The sequence below is a fragment of the Trichechus manatus genome, unplaced genomic scaffold (genome assembly GCF_000243295.1).
Source record: "Trichechus manatus latirostris isolate Lorelei unplaced genomic scaffold, TriManLat1.0 scaffold00019, whole genome shotgun sequence".
NCBI lineage: Eukaryota > Metazoa > Chordata > Mammalia > Sirenia > Trichechidae > Trichechus > Trichechus manatus.
The window spans coordinates 791,966-811,258 of record NW_004443955.1 but is presented as its reverse complement, the minus strand read 5'-3'; the positions used below and the strand labels follow the sequence as shown (position 1 = coordinate 811,258).

General features: G+C 37.6%; 1 protein-coding gene across 5 annotated transcripts in view; it reads right to left on the bottom strand.

Moving 5' to 3' along the window:
- HERC2 (HECT and RLD domain containing E3 ubiquitin protein ligase 2) overlaps positions 1-19,293 on the bottom strand; it is a 341,529-nt gene that overhangs the window by 110,381 nt on the left and 211,855 nt on the right. For 4 of the 5 annotated variants that reach the window (XM_004372619.2, XM_023727839.1, XM_023727840.1 and 1 more), the window contains 8 exons: positions 18,713-18,881; positions 18,482-18,607; positions 16,773-16,881; positions 16,514-16,653; positions 7,451-7,641; positions 6,667-6,772; positions 6,492-6,583; positions 2,769-2,944 (listed from right to left, as the gene is read on the bottom strand). In XM_004372619.2, the coding sequence (XP_004372676.1) occupies positions 2,769-2,944; positions 6,492-6,583; positions 6,667-6,772; positions 7,451-7,641; positions 16,514-16,653; positions 16,773-16,881; positions 18,482-18,607; positions 18,713-18,881 (1,109 nt within the window). The remainder of the gene's footprint in view (positions 1-2,768; positions 2,945-6,491; positions 6,584-6,666; positions 6,773-7,450; positions 7,642-16,513; positions 16,654-16,772; positions 16,882-18,481; positions 18,608-18,712; positions 18,882-19,293) is intronic. The other variant, XM_023727841.1, reaches the window with a different exon arrangement.

Sequence of the window (19,293 nt, the reverse complement as noted above, 5' to 3'; positions counted from 1 at the left end):
AACTCCAAGTATGTACAAGTATTCCAGAGGGTCAAAATTTCAAAACTAGAATATTAGAATTTTATTTTAGCTTTTTGTTTACTCTGTGTGTGCATTTCTCTTTCTTCTTAAATATCAAGTCGAACATAACTGTCTTGATGACGTGTAAGAATACTCACCCATTTCCATGAATGAACAGCTACTATGGATGTAACTATAGAGAACACTCGTTAAACTGGGACTGGGACTGCAGCAATGTCTCTAAACCTAAACATCTGTTTGGTGACTTGTTTTGTGTCCGCCCCTCATCCCCAAAGAAAGAATAAAATGCATGCAGCCTAGTTACCTGTGAGGTACTGTAACATACAGACATGTCCTGAGGTGAAATGCTATTTTCTTACTTCACTCTCTGCCCTCCGCCTGTTCCCCATCTGCCTCCCTCCTTTTCCTCCCGGGAGTCCTGCTCTGTACCTGGAGAAGCCTCTGAAGCTTGCTCGTTCCATTTCCTCACCTGCCCATAGAGGGCTGGAAGACAACCAACAGTAAACAAAGCACTCCGATTCTTGATGAAACCAAGATAGAGTGTTCCATTTTCTTGGTTGTTAGTTTGATGCCAGGTGTTAATGAACTGCTTTCTGCGTTGGGGGTTTTAGGCTTTTTGTTTGATTTCTGTTGTTCTGCGTTTATTCTACCTTCAGAAGCTAGGATGAATGACTGAAGGCCTCAGAGACTAGGTTCTAGATAGATGAATTTTTTTAAAACATTGTTACATACTAATGAATATTTAAGGAATCAAAATTTTATGGTTTCAGTATAAAAATGTAGGGAAATTCTTAGTCATCTGATACCAGACACAGGAAAGCATGTACACTGTGATCACCTGCAATACTTTGTAACACATTTTTAATCAAAAATCTGTACAGGAGACCAGAAGTGATTCAAAATATTTAACAACTGGCATCATGCATGCATCCACCTGCAGTAACAGAGGACCCACTGTCAGTCTGGCCCACCCCGGCTGGACCACAGCCCTGCAGAGACTGCTCAGATCACTGAGTCACCCAAAGTGATCAGCCAGCTAATGACAGCTTTCAGGAAGCTTTCAGCACCTAAATTTTCTTTTGGTAATATATTCAATTATGTGAAAGTATGATCAATAAATAAAGTTCAAAACTTTTTTTTTTCCAAAATACAGTGCATGTATTAATTATATATTTGTCCAATTTACTTTAGTAGAGGCTGAATAAGAAAATGTTAATATTTAATCTTTTCTCTTGAAAATCCCAATGATTTCCTTATTTAAGTCAACTAGTATGTTCCTTATTTAATTAAATTTATGTACATAGATACAACTGGTTTGAAATGTAACATGAATACATATTCCATGTAAGACAGTGTCACACATAGTATTTTTTTTCAATTTCTATGCAAGGTTCCAAAATAAACAAGACAGAATTCAAAGACCAAGACCACAGAACCCTAGAATAACCTAATTTAGTACCGCAGTTGCTACACACTCATGACTAGGAGAATGTGCCTAATATTAGCATGGTGCAGAGCTCCTTTGTTTCAGAAAGAAAGACCACTTATGTCACACACCAGAAAGCACTAGTGCAAAGAGCACTTCCATCAACACTCCTACTCCAGCGACTACACTTGCCTCCTATGATGGCTGCAAGGACCTTGCTACCTAGCAACTGAACAGTATCTTTGGAATATTAAAAACATATCTATTTATTTTCTTTTTTTTTTTTAACTTCCCAATTTCACTGTTAGCAATTTACCCAAAGAAAATATAACTTTCATGAACACAATGATAGTCTATTTTGTTTGCTTCTGTAACTATAAACAGGGAGCTAGGACAGCACCTGCATACAACAAGTCCTCGATACACATCTTTTATACAAATACACAAATGTACACAGACATAGCCGGTATCTTTCTCCTCCCTTTGTATAGGGTGTTCCTTCTGCCAGAAACACTCTTTCCTGCCCACTTTACTCTGATAACTCTTACTCTTCCTGTAATTCTGGCTTTGGGGAGAAATTTTCCTTGTTCTCCCTGACAGATGGATGCCCCCGTTGGAGACTCTCGAGAGCACCACACCTTCTCCTTTGTGCCACTCACCACAGCTGTCATGTCACAGTTAAGTGTGTGACCATTTAATACCTGGCTCCTCCATTTAAACTGTAAACACCATAAGGTGAGCGATGGGTTTATTTTGTTTTATTTTGCTCATTCACCACAGTATTCCCAGTACAAAGAACAGGGCTTGACCTGAGGTAGGTGCTTGCTAGATATGAACTGAATGAGCAAATACAGTAGCAGTCACTGCCACGGTGCTTGCACAAAATAAGGAATCAAGAGAATAAACAACGAAACACCGCAATCCACAAAAAAATCACATCACAGAATATTTATTAATATGAGTAAGAGTGCATAATAAAGTACTATGTAAAAAAGGGTATAAAATATATACCACACCATACCATTTCCATAGGAAAATATATTTAGGGACAGGAAAAAAAAATAGAAGGATATATAACAAGATCTTAACAGTGATATTTCAGGTATAAAAATTAAACATTTTTATTTCCCTCTTTTAATTGTATATTTCTAGATTAAAAACAAACTCATTGCCATTGAGTGAATTTTTCTAAGTATGTTAATACATTAAACATTTTCCTAAAAATAGAAACTACTGTCATTATGAGCTACACTCTCATTAAATGTTTACTTGTGAAAGTGAGCGTTTGGGGATGTCAGTGTTAATAACCAATAACTCTCACCTCCCACTGCTGCCTTTATCATCTTCTTCCTCCTCGTTGTCTGAAGCTAAGAAAGGAACTGCAGCCAAGTCTTCCTCCTCTGCACGAATCCTTCCCAGTATGATAAGACCATGGATTTTACAATCTATTCCTGAGCTCCTGCACTGCTTGATAGCAATTTCAATATACCTGTGATACTAGACAGCAAGACAATGAGCCACAGATTTTTGGGAACAAACACATTAAATATTTTAACTAGAAAGCAGAATGCTTCAGATACATCCCATGGGATGTGGGGGAAATCAGACTACTTTTATTTAAGTTCTGGACATATCAAGTGAGCTAGGCAAAGTGAGTGCAGTTGTGTCTGAGTAGGGTTTGCTTGAAAATAAGTTCTTAATTCATCAAATGTGTCTATCCAAGGCATGGGACTCACACTGGTTTTCTTACTAAAATTAAAGAGTATGATAGCCATACTGAATGACTTCAAACCTGTGTCAGAGTTTTCTTAAACGAAGATGTATTAACTAATAAGCAAATGATTACATGCCAGGTAGTCACAGAGTCTTCATAATTTTTTAAACAAACAAAAAAAATATTTGAATATACACAAACGAGAGAAAACAGTATAAAGAACCCTGTGAATCCATCACCCAGTTCAACAATTACCAACATAAATGGCAAGCCTTGTTCATATACGGACAATCTCAAAGACATTCTAGGCATCACAAGTTTTTAAACATATCCACATTATTATTACTAGTTATAACAATAAATAGTTCCTTTTATCAACTAATATGCTACCAATGATCCAAGCACTCTGATTCCTTCCTAAATGTCTTTTACTGTCGGCTTGTTCAAATCAGAAAGCAAACAAGGTTCAGCTTCCCTCCATTATGCCTCTGCCATTCATTTGTTAAAGCTGGTTTATTTGTCCCGTGGAATGTCCCATGCCCAAGATTTGGCAGACTGCACCTCTGTCTTGTCATTTACAATTGCCCCTTATCCCCAATATTTCATGTGAATGAGCAGGAATGCAGCAAGAAGTACCCAACTTTTTATTGCCCTAACTGGACTTGATCAGGCCATCAGATCTGTCTGTGACTTCAAAGGAGATACAGGTGAACAAAACCATGAGAATGTAAATGACAAATTGAGAACACAAGGACTCTGTAGAAGAAATAATACCTTTTTTTTTTTCTTTTTTCTTTAGCAAAGAAAAAACACAAACCAACTGCAGAAGGATGTTTATGGGATAATTGGGAAACTTGAACACTGACTGGATGTTACATGATTTTAAAGAATAATCGTGGTACAAATGTTAACGCACTTAGCTGCTAACCAAAAGGCTGGAGTTCAAGTCCGCTCAGAGGCAACTCAGAGGAACCTACTTTTGGATTTTTTAGATCTAATTTAAAAAAATCAGCCACTGAAAACCCTATGGAGGACAGTTTTACTCTGACACACGAGTAGGGCTGACCTGACAGCGACTGGTTTTGTTGTTTTGGTTACGTGACAGTACCATTGTGGCTGTATTTTAAGTTCTTCTCTATTAGAAACGGATATGAAATATTTACTACTGGACTAGGGTTGTGTCGAGGACTTCCTTTTAAACACTCCAGGAAAAAAAATTAGGAGGAAAGTGCAGTGAGAGAGTGAAACACAACTTTCAAAAATGTTGATAAATGTTGAAGCTGGGTGACAAATTCATGGGGGTTTCATATACTATTCTATTTTTGGTTATTGTGGGAAATTCTCACAATAAATCATTATTATAGGAAGGGGAATGCTAAAGAGCCCAGCAGCGTCTCCAGAAAGGTAATATTCTAGTTCTTAACTCGGTTGAGGGGATGGAGGGCAGGTCAGGAGTTTGTCATTTACTCATAAGGCTGCATACTTTTCATACACATCATATACACTGTTTTGTATATATCAAATATTACAGAAAAAAATGGTTTCGAATTGAAAATTTTCTTGGATTAAGGTTACTACACCTTTTACGAATGATCGTCTTTGGAAGCAAAAACAAAAAAACCAAACCCATTGCCACAGGATTGATTCCAACTCATAGAAACCCTGTAAGACACAGTAGAACTGCCTCATGGGGTTTCCAAGGCTGTCATCTTTACAGAAGCGGACTGCCTCATCTTTCTGCCACGCACAGCGGCTGAACTTTCAGTTAGCAACCAAGCACTTAACCACTGAGCCACCAGGGCTCCTTTTAGAAGCAAAGCAGTTACTAATTTAATTAAAATTCAAATACATTCAGAAGTATGACGAACACATTCTATAAGCTGCACTGTTACCTAGCAGCAAGTTAACAGTAAAATTCATTAAAATTCAAGATTATGCTTTCCTCAGAAAAATGTATTACAGGCAGTCCCTGGGTTATGAAAGTTGGACTTACTCACAACCCGTATTTACGAACCAACCCTCGTAAAGCCTATTATATTAAAAATTCAAGGTACATACAATGGTTCATAATAACAAATGCGGGCTACTTTGAGAGGCACATCAGAACATTATAATTATTCTTACTTTATTGTCATGTTAAAGATGCTTTAGTGTATCCGGAAGTGTTTAATATTTTTTTATGCATAGAAAGGTCCGCTATATACTATTTACTAAGATAAACATTTGACTGACTGACTTTACATATGAACTGTTCTGACTTACATACAAATTAAACTTTAAGACAGATTTAGGAATGGAACTCAGTCAGAATCTGGGGTCTACTTGTATTATCTTTCACTTTTACATTTCTCCAACATATTAACACAATTGTTATTATTAATTAATAAATCGGCATGTCACAAAATAATTAAATGACATTCAACAATGAATGGTGAACTGCATTTAATAATTTAAAAATAAACTCCTTACTTACAATAAACTTTTTAGAGGAATAAAAATCAAGTACTGATATTTTTATCCTCTATTATGTACCAATGGAGCCCTGGTGGCGCTGTGGTAAAGAGCTTGGCTGCTAACCAAAAGGTCAGCAGTTGGAATCAACCAGCCACTCCTTGGAAACCCCATGGGGCAATTCTACTCTGCCCTATAGAGTTGCTATGAGTTGGAATCGACTTGATGGCAATGTGTTTTATCATGTACCAATTAAACTGGTTCTCACAAGACAACAGTATAGGTATTAGGTAAAACTGTCTTAATTTGTATTATTTTAAGTTTATTTAATTTATTAAAATAGTGCTGAACTACTGTGTAGAAAGACATACTAGAAGATTTCATAGACAGAGTTACACTGATCTTTAACATGTAGGTATTAACAGAAATCTCATTATTTCTCTCAGAAAAAACTGCAAGAGATATAATAAACTTGGACTCACTTTCAAAGTTACGGTATTACCAACCCAGACAAAGAAATAGTTCAGCACTCGACTGAACAGGTGTGATAAGAAAAAAAGCCATTTCACTGTCACACAGCAGGTCAGAAACTCATAGACACGGAACGAAAACGACATGTGGGAGCAGCTGTGCTGTGTGCAAACAGCAACCTGAAAGCCAGGACCTACTTCTGTCATTTACCCTGCACTTGTTAACAGACCATTAGGAGGAAATTTGTTTTCTTTCAAGCTGATAAGTTGTGAATACAAATTTCAAAACAAATACAACCAATTAATTATTTAAGGGGAAAAAATGGGCTCAGTGTTAGTATAGAAGTGCCCAAGAGTCCATTTAAGCATTTGCAGATCATCAAAAAGGAACAGTTTCAGGGCTACTTACTTCTGTGCAGTCACTCAGAAGGGACACGGTGGTGTCAGTAGGGTTAATATTGATTGTCTTCAGTTCAATTAGATTATTTAGGGAATTTCCACCTAGGGAAAAAAGGCTAATCAGACAAAGGAGTTTTTATTATATGACAGAAGGTACCTATTTTTGAGTAAACTAATTCAATTACCTGACACTACAACCAGGGAAGGCATGTAGCTACTGTCAGCAGGATCTACTATCATTTTTAATCTATGGACAAGAACATCTGGGAAAATCTCCAAACGAATCCAATGCTTAAAAAAAAAAAAAAGAAGGTATTCTCAGTTAGCAAACTTTAGCCAGTAAACTAGCATCCCTGAAGCTTGACTACACGATACGTATTTTTTAACATATGCTGCAGCATAAGAGGGGTAAATTTTGTCTTTAACCCGGCAGAGGCAAGATTATTCTACTCCATTATTACCTCATTAGAGGAAAGTCTCACCCTAACCTTCAGAAAAGATATATTTATAGACCACTGATCTAGAGAGTGCATTACAGAAAACACTGAAATCAAGACAGAGAAAAGCCCCTCCCTCCCAGCCTGACCTATGTGCACACCCACACGTAAGTGACAGCATTCCAAAGTTCAACACATATCTGTTAGGATACGTTAGAGAAAACTCTTGCCAGAAGCTGAAACTGGATTCATTACATTTTACATGAAGAAGGGTAAAAAAACTCTACTATACCTTCCACTAATTTGTCCGTTAAATAAAATCCATTAGCTACACTATTTAAAACCTCTGAAGATAAAAAACGAATGATACATACTCATGTAACTTTAAAATAATTAATTAATTAAAAGATAAAATGACTGCTGACAGGTTCCATCAGTACACCTCTATGTATTTTTCCAAGTTCATTCTGACAACCTAAAAGGCAAAAAAATCTAAATGAAAATGTCTTGACGTGTGCCTACTGCAAACTACCTTTCCTTGTGACCCCGACGACTGCCAGCAGGGCTCACTGCCATCTATTAGACGAGCAGCCTGGTTCACGGAGGATGACACACTCAGGCTCTTCACCATGCGGGACCAGCTGTCTAGCAGCGTTCCTGGCTGACTGCTGTGACACCGCTTCAGCTGTTTTCCAGAACGGCCACAAAATACTGCAGACTGTCCTATTTCAAGTCAGTCAAAAAGAGCGTCAATACTTACTGAATTAGGGCAGAACCTTCATGATCAAGAAATGAAGAATATTACATAGTGATGAGTATTAAACTTCCACAAAAATAGACAGCTCTCAATGAAAATGGGTTAATAAATATCTAGACATGGCTTCAAAAACCTGGTCAAGACATTTTACACCAATTTATGTACTGAAGTTCATATAATGCTATGGTATTCTCCACTTCAATCTCTCAAGTAATAACAGACAGAATAATATATTTCCAGATAAAAGGAGACAAAGTTCAGTTAACAGAGCTTACTCAGAACATTAATGATGAGTTCTGGTTAAGACGGTGGCTTAGTTAGGCACACCATAACATTCCTCTACAACAAGATTTGAGAAACTAAATAAAACACACACAAATAATGATCTTGGACCCCTGACCGTCAAATGAAGAGCTGGAAAATCGCACTGAGAACCGACTAGAAGGGGCCATAGAACAAAAGCAGCAGCAACATGGAGATCCGTGGATCTTCTGCGACCTGCCTGCCACCACAGTGCAGCATAATCATTTTGGGATGTCAGGAAGCACTATCCCTGGGTGAGGAGCCCAGGAAGGCAACTTCATGGAAAACACAGCCAGAGGCAGAGATACTGTGTAAACAAACTTGGAAGGAAATGAGGTGGGTCCGAGAAGGCCCGTGGCAGCGCCATATCTTTGAAATTAGGGAAACACAGCGAAGAGCTGCGGGAGCAAAATCAGGTGGTCTGAATTGTTGGCGCCTCAGGACGAAGGACAGGTAGGACAGGGAGTGTACATCTGCAGAGGGGCAGAGGGAAAGAACTGGAGGGCAATGGAAGAGACCAGTGTTCCTGGGCAGTGCAGAGAAGGGAGGGAGCTAAGAACTAGGGCTGTGATTGTGCGCCAGTGGCCACGCAGTTGGTTCTGTTTGGACAGAAGACGTCCTTTGAACAGTAACCCACAGAGCAATGATTAGAAGCCCCCTCAACAGGCCTCATGCCATCCTCCCTTCACTTTCCTGTGGGGAAGGCCCCTCCCAGAACTCCACGCATCTTCCGCCTGCCCCTCCGGGCTGCTTTCGCGTCCTACCCCCACCCCTTCCTGGGCAGTTTCCATAGGACCCCATACCCCATCCCTGCAGAGACCACTTCCAAGCATCCCAGCGCCCCACCCCTACCCAGGTCACTTCAGTGGGCCCCAGCACCCTGCCCCCCTCCCACCACCAGGGCTGCTGTCATGGGCTTCACTGCCCTGCCCCACCTCCATCCTTTGAAAACCTAAAAGAAATGGAAAAATTTCTAGAAACACACTACCTACCTAAACTAACACAAATAGAGATAGAAAATCTAAACAGACCCGTAACTAAAGAAGAGACTGAACAGGTCATCAAAAAAACTCCCAACCAAAAAACAGCCCAGGACCAGATGGCTTCACTGGGGAATTTTACCAAACATCAAGAGAAGAGCTGACACCAATTCTACTCAAACTCTTCTAAAACATAGCAGAGGAAGGAATACTCCCTAACTCATTCTATGAAGCCAGCATCACCCTGATACCAAAACCAGGAAAAGACATCACACAAAAAAAGGAAAATTACAGACCAATATCCTTCATGAATATAGATGCAAAAATTCTCACCAAAATTCTAGCAAACAGAATCCAACAGCATATTAAAAGAATTATACACCACAACCAAGTGGAACTCATACCAGGAAAACAAGGGTGAGTCAACATTAGAAAATCAATCAGTGTCATTCACCACATAAATAAAACAAAGGAAAAGAATCACAAGATCATCTCAATTAATGCAAAAAAACGCATCTGATAAAATTCAACACCCTTTCCTGACAAAAACTCTCCGCAAAATAGGAATAGAAGAGAAATTCCTCAACATAATTAAGGGCATATATGCAAAACCAACTGCCAACATTATTCTCAATGGAGAAAAACTGAGAGCCTTCACCTTGAGAACAAGAACAAGACAAGGATGTCCACTGTCATCACTCTTGTTCAATATTGTACAGGAAGTCCTCACCAGAGTAATAAGGCAAGAAAGGGAAATAAACGGTATCCAAATCAGAAAGGAAAAAGTAAAACTACCTCTATTTGCAGATGACATGATCCTATCCATAGAAAATCCCAGAGATTCCACAAGAAAGGTACTGAATCTAATAAGAGAATTCAGCAAAGTGGTAAGGTATAAGATCAACACACAAAAATCACTTGGGTTCCTTTACACTGTTGTTGTGTTCCATTGAATTGATTACAACTCATAGTGATCCTATAGGATAAAGTAGAACTGCCCCCCATAGGGTTTCCAAGGCTGTAATCTTTACAGAAGCAGACTGCTACATCTTTCTCCTGTGCCACCAGGGCACCTCACCTTTACACTAAAAAGGAAAATGGCAAAAAAAGAAATTAAGAAAACAATACCATTTACAATAGCCCAAAAAAGGATAAAATATCTAGCAATAAACCTAGCCAGGTTTATTGAAAAGACTTAATATGATGAAAACTACAAAACACTACAAAAGACTAAAAGAGACCTACATAAATGGAAGGACATTCTGTGTTCACAGGTTGGAAGACTTAATAACAGGAAAATGTCAATACTACGCAAAGTGATCTTTAGATACAATGCAATCCCACTCCAAATTCCAACATTTGTTATTGAAATGGAAAAAATAATCATCGACTTTACACCGAAAGGAAAGTAGCCCAGAAGAGTCAAAGCAATCCTGAAGAACAGCAACAGAAGAGGAGGCCTCACACTCCTCCATCTTAAAACAGACTGTAAGGCTACAGGGAGCCCTGGTGGAGCAGTGGCGAAGAGCCAAGCTGCTAACCAAAAAGTCGGCAGTTGGAATCCACCAGCCACTCCTTGAAAACCCTACGGGGCAGTTCTATTCTGTCCTTAGGGTAGCTATGAGTTGGAATTGACTCAACAGCAATGGGTTCGTGGGTTGTATTTTTTTTTTTTTTTTTTTTGGATACAGCTATAGTAATCAAAATGGCCTGGTACTGGTACTGATTCAATGATAAACACACAGACCAGTGGAACAGAATTGAGAACCCAGAAATAAATCTATCCATCTATGGACAACTGATTTTTGACAAGGAGTCTATCTTGGTTATCTAGTGCTGCTATAACAGAAATACCACAAGTGGATGGTTTTAACAAACAAGAGTTTATTCTCTCACAGTCTAGTAGGCTAAAAGTCCGAACTCAGGGCGCCAGCTCCAGGGGAAGGCTTCCTTTCTCTGTTGGCTCTGGAGGAAGGTCCTTGTCATCAATCTTCCCCTAGTCAAGGAACTTCTCAGGCGCAGGGACCCCGGGTCCAAAGGACGAGCTCTGCTCCTGATGCTGTTTCTTGGTGGTATGAGGTCCCCATGTCTCCCCCGTCGCTTTTCTCTTTTATATCCCAAGAGACTGGCTTAAGACATGATCTAATCTTGTAGATCTCATCAACATAACTGTTGCTAATCCATATCAACATCATAAAGATAGGATTTACAACACATAAGAAAATCACATCAGATGACAAAATGGTGGACCATCACACAATACTGAGAATTATGACCTAGCCAAGTTGACAGGCATTTTGGGGGGACACAAATCAATCCATAACAGGGTCAAAGTCTATTCAACAGGGAAGAAAAAGTCTCTTTAATAAATGGTGCTGGCAAAACTGGATATCCACTTGCAGAAAAATGAAAGAGGACACAAAAACTACCACAAAACTGATCAAAGACCTAAATGGTAAAGCTAAAATTATAAAGTTCTTGGAAGGCAACACAGGGACAAAACTATGGGACCTAATTTTTTTAAAAAAATTAAAATATCGAACAAAACTAAAAATTCACTAACAGCAGAAGACCAATTAGATAATGAGGACCTCATAAAAATTAAATACTTATTATGCTCATCAAAAGACTTTATCAAAGAATAAAAAGACAACCTACAGGCTGCGAAAAAAAAATTTCAGGAATCACATATCCGATAAGGGCCTAATCTCTAAAACATACAGAAAATATCAACAACTCCAGAACAAAAAGACAAACAACCCAATTAAAAAATGGGCAAAGGACATGAACGATCACTTCACCAAAGAGGACATTCAAGTGGCCAACAAACACATGAAAAGATGCTCGCAATAATTAGCCATTTGAGAGATATATATTAAAGCTACAATGAGATACAATCTCAACCCTGCAAAAACGGCACAGATTAAAAAGAAAAAAAACAAAAACAAAAACGGAAAACAACAAATGCTGGCAAGGATGTGGGCAGACCCTTATCCACAGCTGGTGGGATTGTAAAATGGTACAACCACTATGGAAAACTGTATGGAGCTTCCTCAAAAAACTAAAAACAAAACTACCTTATGATCCAGCAGTCCCACTCCTAGATATATACTCTAGAGATCTAACAGATCTAATAGACATGAGCAGACAGATGCATACCTATGTTCACTGCAGCACTATTTACAACAGCAAAAAGATGTCAAGAACGTAAGTGCCCATCAACAGATGAATGAATAAACGAAATGTGGTACATTCGTATAACAGAATACTACGAAGCCATAAAGAATAATGATGAGTTCTCAAAATACAGTATAACATGGATGAATATGGAGGGCATCATGCTAAGTGAACTATGTTAATCACAACAGGACAAATATTATATGATCGCACTTTTATAAGAAGACAAGGATAGGTTTTTAGTAATGCTATGGCATATACAATTTTGCAACAACCAAAAAATATATGTGTGGTTATATATGTATGTGTGTATGTATAGGCATGTATATGTGTGCATATACAGATGTATCTATATGTATATGCATACACAGGTATGTGTATATATGCATTTATGTTCATACATACAATAAAGCACACGGAGGGCACAGTTATAGATACTTCTTAGACTTAACCAAACATCTTATGAGATTGGCTTATAGTGTTTGAAGGCTCAGGACCACAGTCTCATGGGATAACTCAGTCAACTGTCACAATATAGTTCATAAACTTTATGTTCTACATCCTACTTTGGTGAGTAGTGTCTGGGGTCTTAAAAGCTTGCAAACAGCCATCTAAGATACAACTATTGGTCTCTGCTAGCCTGGAGTATAAGAGAAAGAAGGAAACCAAAGACTGAGAGAAGAAACTAGTCTACAGACTGGTAGTCTACACAAACCACAACCTCATCTACCTTGAGACCATAAGACCGGAAGGTGCTCAGCTACCACTATCGATTGTTCTGGTCAAGGACAAAATAGATGGATCCTGATAGAACAGGAGAAAAATGTGGAACTGAATTCAAATTCTTAAAAAGTCCAAACTTACTGGACCAGTTGACACTAGAGGACTCCTTGAGACTATTGCCGTAAAATACTCTTTAACCTTTGATCCACAACTATTTCCTTGAGGTCACCTTTTAGCTAAATAAGAGACTGGCTCATAAAATAAAGAATATCACCCATGAATATTGTGCTTCTTTAAATGTATGAGACCAAGTGGTCAATATTTACTCTAAAGTAAACATGGGGGCAGGGAAAATAGATTACCGGAAATGGAACAACCAGAAGGGAATGTTGACACACTGTGAAAAATATAAACCAATGTTACTGAACAATTCAGCAAAGTGGTAAGGTATAAGATCAACACACAAAAATCACTATGTACAACAGAACGAAACAGCACTCGCTCCTCTGCCATCCTCACAATCATTGTTATACTTGAGCACTGAAAAGCTCCTAGACCAGGAGAATACTGATGACTAGGACCTTCCTCTAGTGCTGACAGAGACAGAAAGCCTTCCCCTGGAACTAGAACCTTGAATTTTGACTTCTAGCCTCCTAACCTGTGAGAGTATAAATTTCTGTTTATTAAAGCCATCCACTTGTGGTATTTCTTGTTTTAGCGGCACTAGACGACTGAGACAAATATAGATCCTTAAGTAACCCCTATCAATGGCAATGCTGGCCAAATCCAACTGACTAAAGTTGTGATTTCAGTTACAGCAAACAAGAGCCTAGCTGGCAATTTAAGGGAAATCTCTGAGAAGCAGACAACCTTAGGAAACCTTAAGAACCTCTGACTTACTCCTGGGGATTTAAAAAATATGAGAAAGGAGAAAGGCGCACTCACACACCTCTGGCTAACTTTTAGGGCCTATGCAAGCAGGAGGTGAAAGTTAAGGTAATCTAAACTGCTTGAAGTTTGAAAGCATACAGGCAAAAGACATTTAAATTACTCTTAGGATCAACTGTTGGCAGACCACTAAACTATACTATTATGGATTGAATTCTGTCCCCCCAAAATATGTCAAGCTGGCTAAGCCATGATTCCCAGTACTGTGTGGCTGTCCTTCATTTTGTGAAATAATGTAATTATCCTATGTGTTGTAAATCCTAACCTCTATGATGTTGAGGCAAGACACAATCTACAGGATTAGATCGTATCTTGAGTCGATCTCTTTTGAGATACAAAAGAGAGAAGCTAGCAAAGAGGACAGAGACTTCATTACCACCAAGCAAGAAGAACCAGGGGCGGACTGTGTCCTTTGGACCCAGGGTCCCTGTGCTGAGAAGCTCCTAGACCAGGGTAAGATTGATGACAAGGACTTTTCCCCAGAGCTGACAGAGACAGAAAGCCCTCCCGTGGAGATGGCACCCTAAATTTGGACTTCTAGCCTCCTAAACTGTGAGAGAATAAATTTCTACTTGTTAAAGCCATCGACTTGTGGTATTTCTTTTACAGCAGCACTAGATAACTAAGACATATACTGACCCAAAAGTAAGCCCTAAAAAGTCAGGCTTAAAAATAAAAACAAAACCTTTTAAAAAAAGGAAAAAAGGATAGCAGAGAACTCTGTGGCTGTACACTGCAGAAAATACAGAATAAAAAGGATTAGAGTTGAAGATAGTCACTAAACAAATAAGCAACAACAAGAAAAACAATAATAACACACACACACCAGCAACCACTATAAATCCTAGCAGAGAAAGGACTCTGATACCAGAAATATTACATGACCTGAAATGTTCAGGTTTCAAAAAAAAATTTCTTTACAAGGCATGCAAAGAAAGAGGAAAGTACACTACATATACATAAAAGAGCAGTCAAAAGAAAATATCCCTGACAGGGCCCAGATTTTGGACTTAGTAGACAAAGACTTTAAATCAGTTATAATAACTATATTCAAACAACTAAAGGAAACTATGTCTAAAGAATTAAAGGAAAGCAGGACAAAGATGTCTAATGAAATCAAGAATATAACAAAAAAGACAGAAATTATAAAAAAGAACCAAACAGAAATCCTGGAATTAAAAAGTACAAATTAAGTACAATTAAAAAAACTAGAATTAAAAAAACTCACTGAAGGGACTTAACAACAGACTTGATTTGACAGACGAAAGAATGCGCAAACTTGAAAATAGATCAATAGAAATCATCCAGATTGTATATGGTGTGAGGCAAGGGTCCATATTCCTTCTTTTGCATATGGATATCCGATGTTGCATCACCATTTGTTGAAAACTATTCTTTACACATTTAATTATCTTGGCATTCTGTCAAACTCAATTGATGATAAATATAAAGGTTTATTTCTGTATCCTCAATTCTACTACTGATCTGTATGTTGATCCTTATGTCAGTACCCTACAGCATTAGTTACTGCAGCTTGCTGGTAAATTTTTAAGTCGAGAAGTGTGAGCCTTCCAACTTTATTAGGCTTTTTCAAGATTGTTTTGACTATACTGGTTCCCTAGCATTTCCAAATGAATTTCTGGATCAGCTTGTAAATTTTTTTTTTTTAAAGGCAGCTGTGATTTTGATAGGCTTTATATTGAAACTGTACATGAATTTGGGGACTGTTGCCATCTTAACAATATTAAATCTTCCAATCCATGAAAATGAGACATTTTTCCATTTATTTAGTTCATCTTAAACTCCTTTCAATAATGTATTATACTTTTTAGGGGTAAGTTTTACACTTGTTAAATTCATTCATCAGTATTATATTGATGCTATTATAAATGGAACTGTTTAGTTCATTTCTGGAATTTTTTATTGCTAGTGTATAGAAATACAATTGTTTTTTTAATAGCAATCTTATATCCTGCCACCTTGCTGAAATTGTTTGTTCTAATAGTTTTTTAGTAGATTCCTTAGAATTTCCTACATACAAGATCATGTCCTCTTCAAATAAATGTATCTGTAGTTCTTGCTTTCCAAGTGGGATAACTTTTACTTCTTTATTCTGATGAACTGCTACGGCCAGAAACTTCCGTACAATGTTGAAGGGAAGAACTGAGAGTGGACTTCTTTGTCCTATTCTTGGACTTAGGGGGAAAGCATTCAGTCTTTCACTATTAAATATAATGTTAGCTGTGGGTTTTTCACAGACACTCTTTGTCAGTGTGAGGCAGTTCCCTTCTATTCCTAGCTTGTTGAGTGGTTTTATCATGAAAGGGTGCTGGATTTTGTCAAATGCTTTTTCTCCCTCTATTGAGACGATCTTGCAGTTTCTGTCCTTTAACAATATAATTTAAATTGATTAATATTTGGGCATCCCTGGGATAAATCCCACTTGCTTATTGTGTATAATCCTTTTATGCATTCCTAGATTTGGTTTGCTAATAGCTTGTTGAAGATTTTTACTTCTATATTCATAAGCGGTATTGGACTCTAGTTTTCTTTTCCTTGGATGACTTTGTCTGGTTTTGGTATCAGAGTAATATTAACCTTATGGAATAGGCTGGGAAGTGTATAGCAAAATACAATAGATTTGTATCTAAAAATTATCTTATTAACAACATTTGATGGGAGAGAGAACATAACCATACTACTATACCTGGTTCATTTATTCTGCCAAATGTATGCCTGATGTTGTGTTTTTTGGTCTTGAAACACGTTTCACAAAAATCGAAGTCATCACAGTTTCTGCATTTGAATCTAGAGCCATTGATAGGAAACATTTGACATCCATCACACCTATTTTTTAAAACATCCATTAAGTTGATAAGAAAAAAACGAGGTTATTTATTTAACTTAATTCATAAGAAAACCATTTCTCCCAAAACAAATCTAGCAATCTTAAAGTCAAAACTTACGTTACTCCAGGATGAATACTAGGGACCAACTCCATTTCTGATAACAAGCCTGTCCAGTGGGACTGCTGGGGAAAGTCGACAATGACATCTTTTCCATTGGCACTGAAAGCTAGGACAGAACAGAAATTGCTTAAAATATTGTTTACCACCAGTAAAATTTTAAAATTAAATTAAAACTAAACCTAGCCATGTAATATTATATTATAGTTAATTATGTTTTACAAACAGTACTTATCTTTTAAACTCACGTACTAAGGTACTTATGGATGAAATATCATGATGCCAGGCCTTATTTTCAAAATAATCGAGAGAGGTGATTACAGATGAAACAGTTTGGGCCATGAGTTCACAACTGATGAAGCTGGGTGATGGGTACATGGAGGTTCATTATGTTATTTTCTCTACTTTTGTATATGTTTGAAATTTTCCACAATAAAAAATATTTCTTTTTTTAGTTACGTCAAGGCAAAAATCCCCATTCAGTACTTTCCGTATCTTAGGGAATAAAAAATCACACTAATAATTATGTTAAGACTTTGCTTAGCCTTTGATAAGACCAATCTGCTACTCAAAACCTTAACTTCTAAACCCAATTCTTAATTTTTAAAATTTGTTTTTGTTTTGATGTGAAGATTTTAAGAATCTCTTAAGCAAAGGAAAATGTTAAAATACAGTAAAATATTAAATAAGCCATTTGCTCTTATGTAACCTGAAAAACTCTAAACCACCCCCCATCCACAAATACCTGCTGGGGAAGCACCACTGTTGTGGCCATTCTCTAATCCAAGCTGTTTGAAAGAAATAGAGCTTTCTACCAGGTTGAAAAAAGGATCTCTTTATGGCATCAAAAAAGTTTAAAGAAAAAATACATGCATATTTAATTATTTCTCATGTAATTGTTAAACTGGTCATAATACACCTTCTGAAGTGTGCTGTATGTTTGGACTCTCCATAATATCACATTAAGTACAACCTACAGACAATTTTGTAATTTCCAGTTCCTGGAAACAACACTTACAGTTTCTGCATACTTTTATTTCTGAAGTTCAGTTCCAAATTTTTATATAGCATGCAAAAGAAAGAAGCAGTCCCTGACAGAGGGAGCCTGCCTAACACTCAGCGCTGGCTCTGTATTGTTAAGACGGCCCTTGTGCAGAACAATTTACAGAACAACAAGAGCAGACAAGGCCACTCCGTGACTGTGACAGATTAGGGCAAAAACAAGACCATGCCCCTTAAACATGGCTGATCAAGTTCAAATCTAGTCCAAACCTATCTTGGCTAGTCTGAATTATCTCTGCTTCTTAACCAATCATAACATTAGCCTCGCTCCATTCTTTTGGCTTTCTAGATAAGATTTATTAAGATATTCAGTCTTAGAATTACCCCACTTCCTTGAATCCTCCCCAAAGTCACCTAACACAAGCCCAACGAGTCTTTTCTCACACCCTCTAATGGGGATGCCCGAATTTCCCAAGGTATGTGTCCTCTCCCATTGCAATGAGTTAATAAACTTGATTTTGCTCAACAACGTGTATAATCCCGGTGGCCTCTGTCTACAGGACACTGACAAGCAAAACAAAACAAAACACTATCATAAGGCTTTGTTCACACTTTTTTTTTTCTTATCCTTAGATGCAAAAACTTTTCAATTTATATTAGTTAATGAAAAGCTACCACTTGGAATTTTTTTGCCTAGATAATAGTACCTTTCACAACCCCCACGCTTTGATGAGTTACAGATCCCCATTTGTATTTGGGTGTAGTAACTGAAGTTTTGACCCGTACTTTATCACCAATCTTGATGTGAGAAGGAGAACTTGGTGGTGGATAGCCTAGAGGTTTAAACAATAAATGCACTACAATTAGCACTCGATTCTGGGAAGTGTGTTTCTAATTAAGAAAAAGCAAGAGAACTTTATAATAAAGAATATACTCACCTATAAGTTCAACATGAATATACCTAACCCAGTAAGTGCCTCCTTTCTGCTGCCAATCACACTGCACATTGAGATCATGTAATCCATCTCTATCCAGTTTGATAACTTTGCCCACGTCGCCTTCACACACTTCTTCATATGTTCGACAGCATCTAACCATCATTCCCACCTATAATAAAAATTAAATAAAAAATCCAGTCTTGTGTACAGAGATAAAATGAACAATGATAAATAACACTATTATTATTCTTCAGAAAGGATCTCCTCTAGCACCAGAGTGGGCTCTAATACCATTTTATACTAAATGGAGCCAGAGGTCCTTAGAGAAATGGCTGGCTCTATGCCTGGGGCAGGAAATATACAAGATAAACCTGGATCAACTTACACCATAAAGCAAGGGAGCTATCAAATATTAATGGGTTCACTCAAAATGACAATTTGATCAAAAGGAACAATGATGGCAAGAGCTGAAACACACCAAATGCTTCAAAGTTAATAATATCTATAATGTTACTTAATAAAACAAAGCTTCCTTGCCGCGTACGAAGCATTCTCAGCTTGAATCTAATCACCCTTCAGCT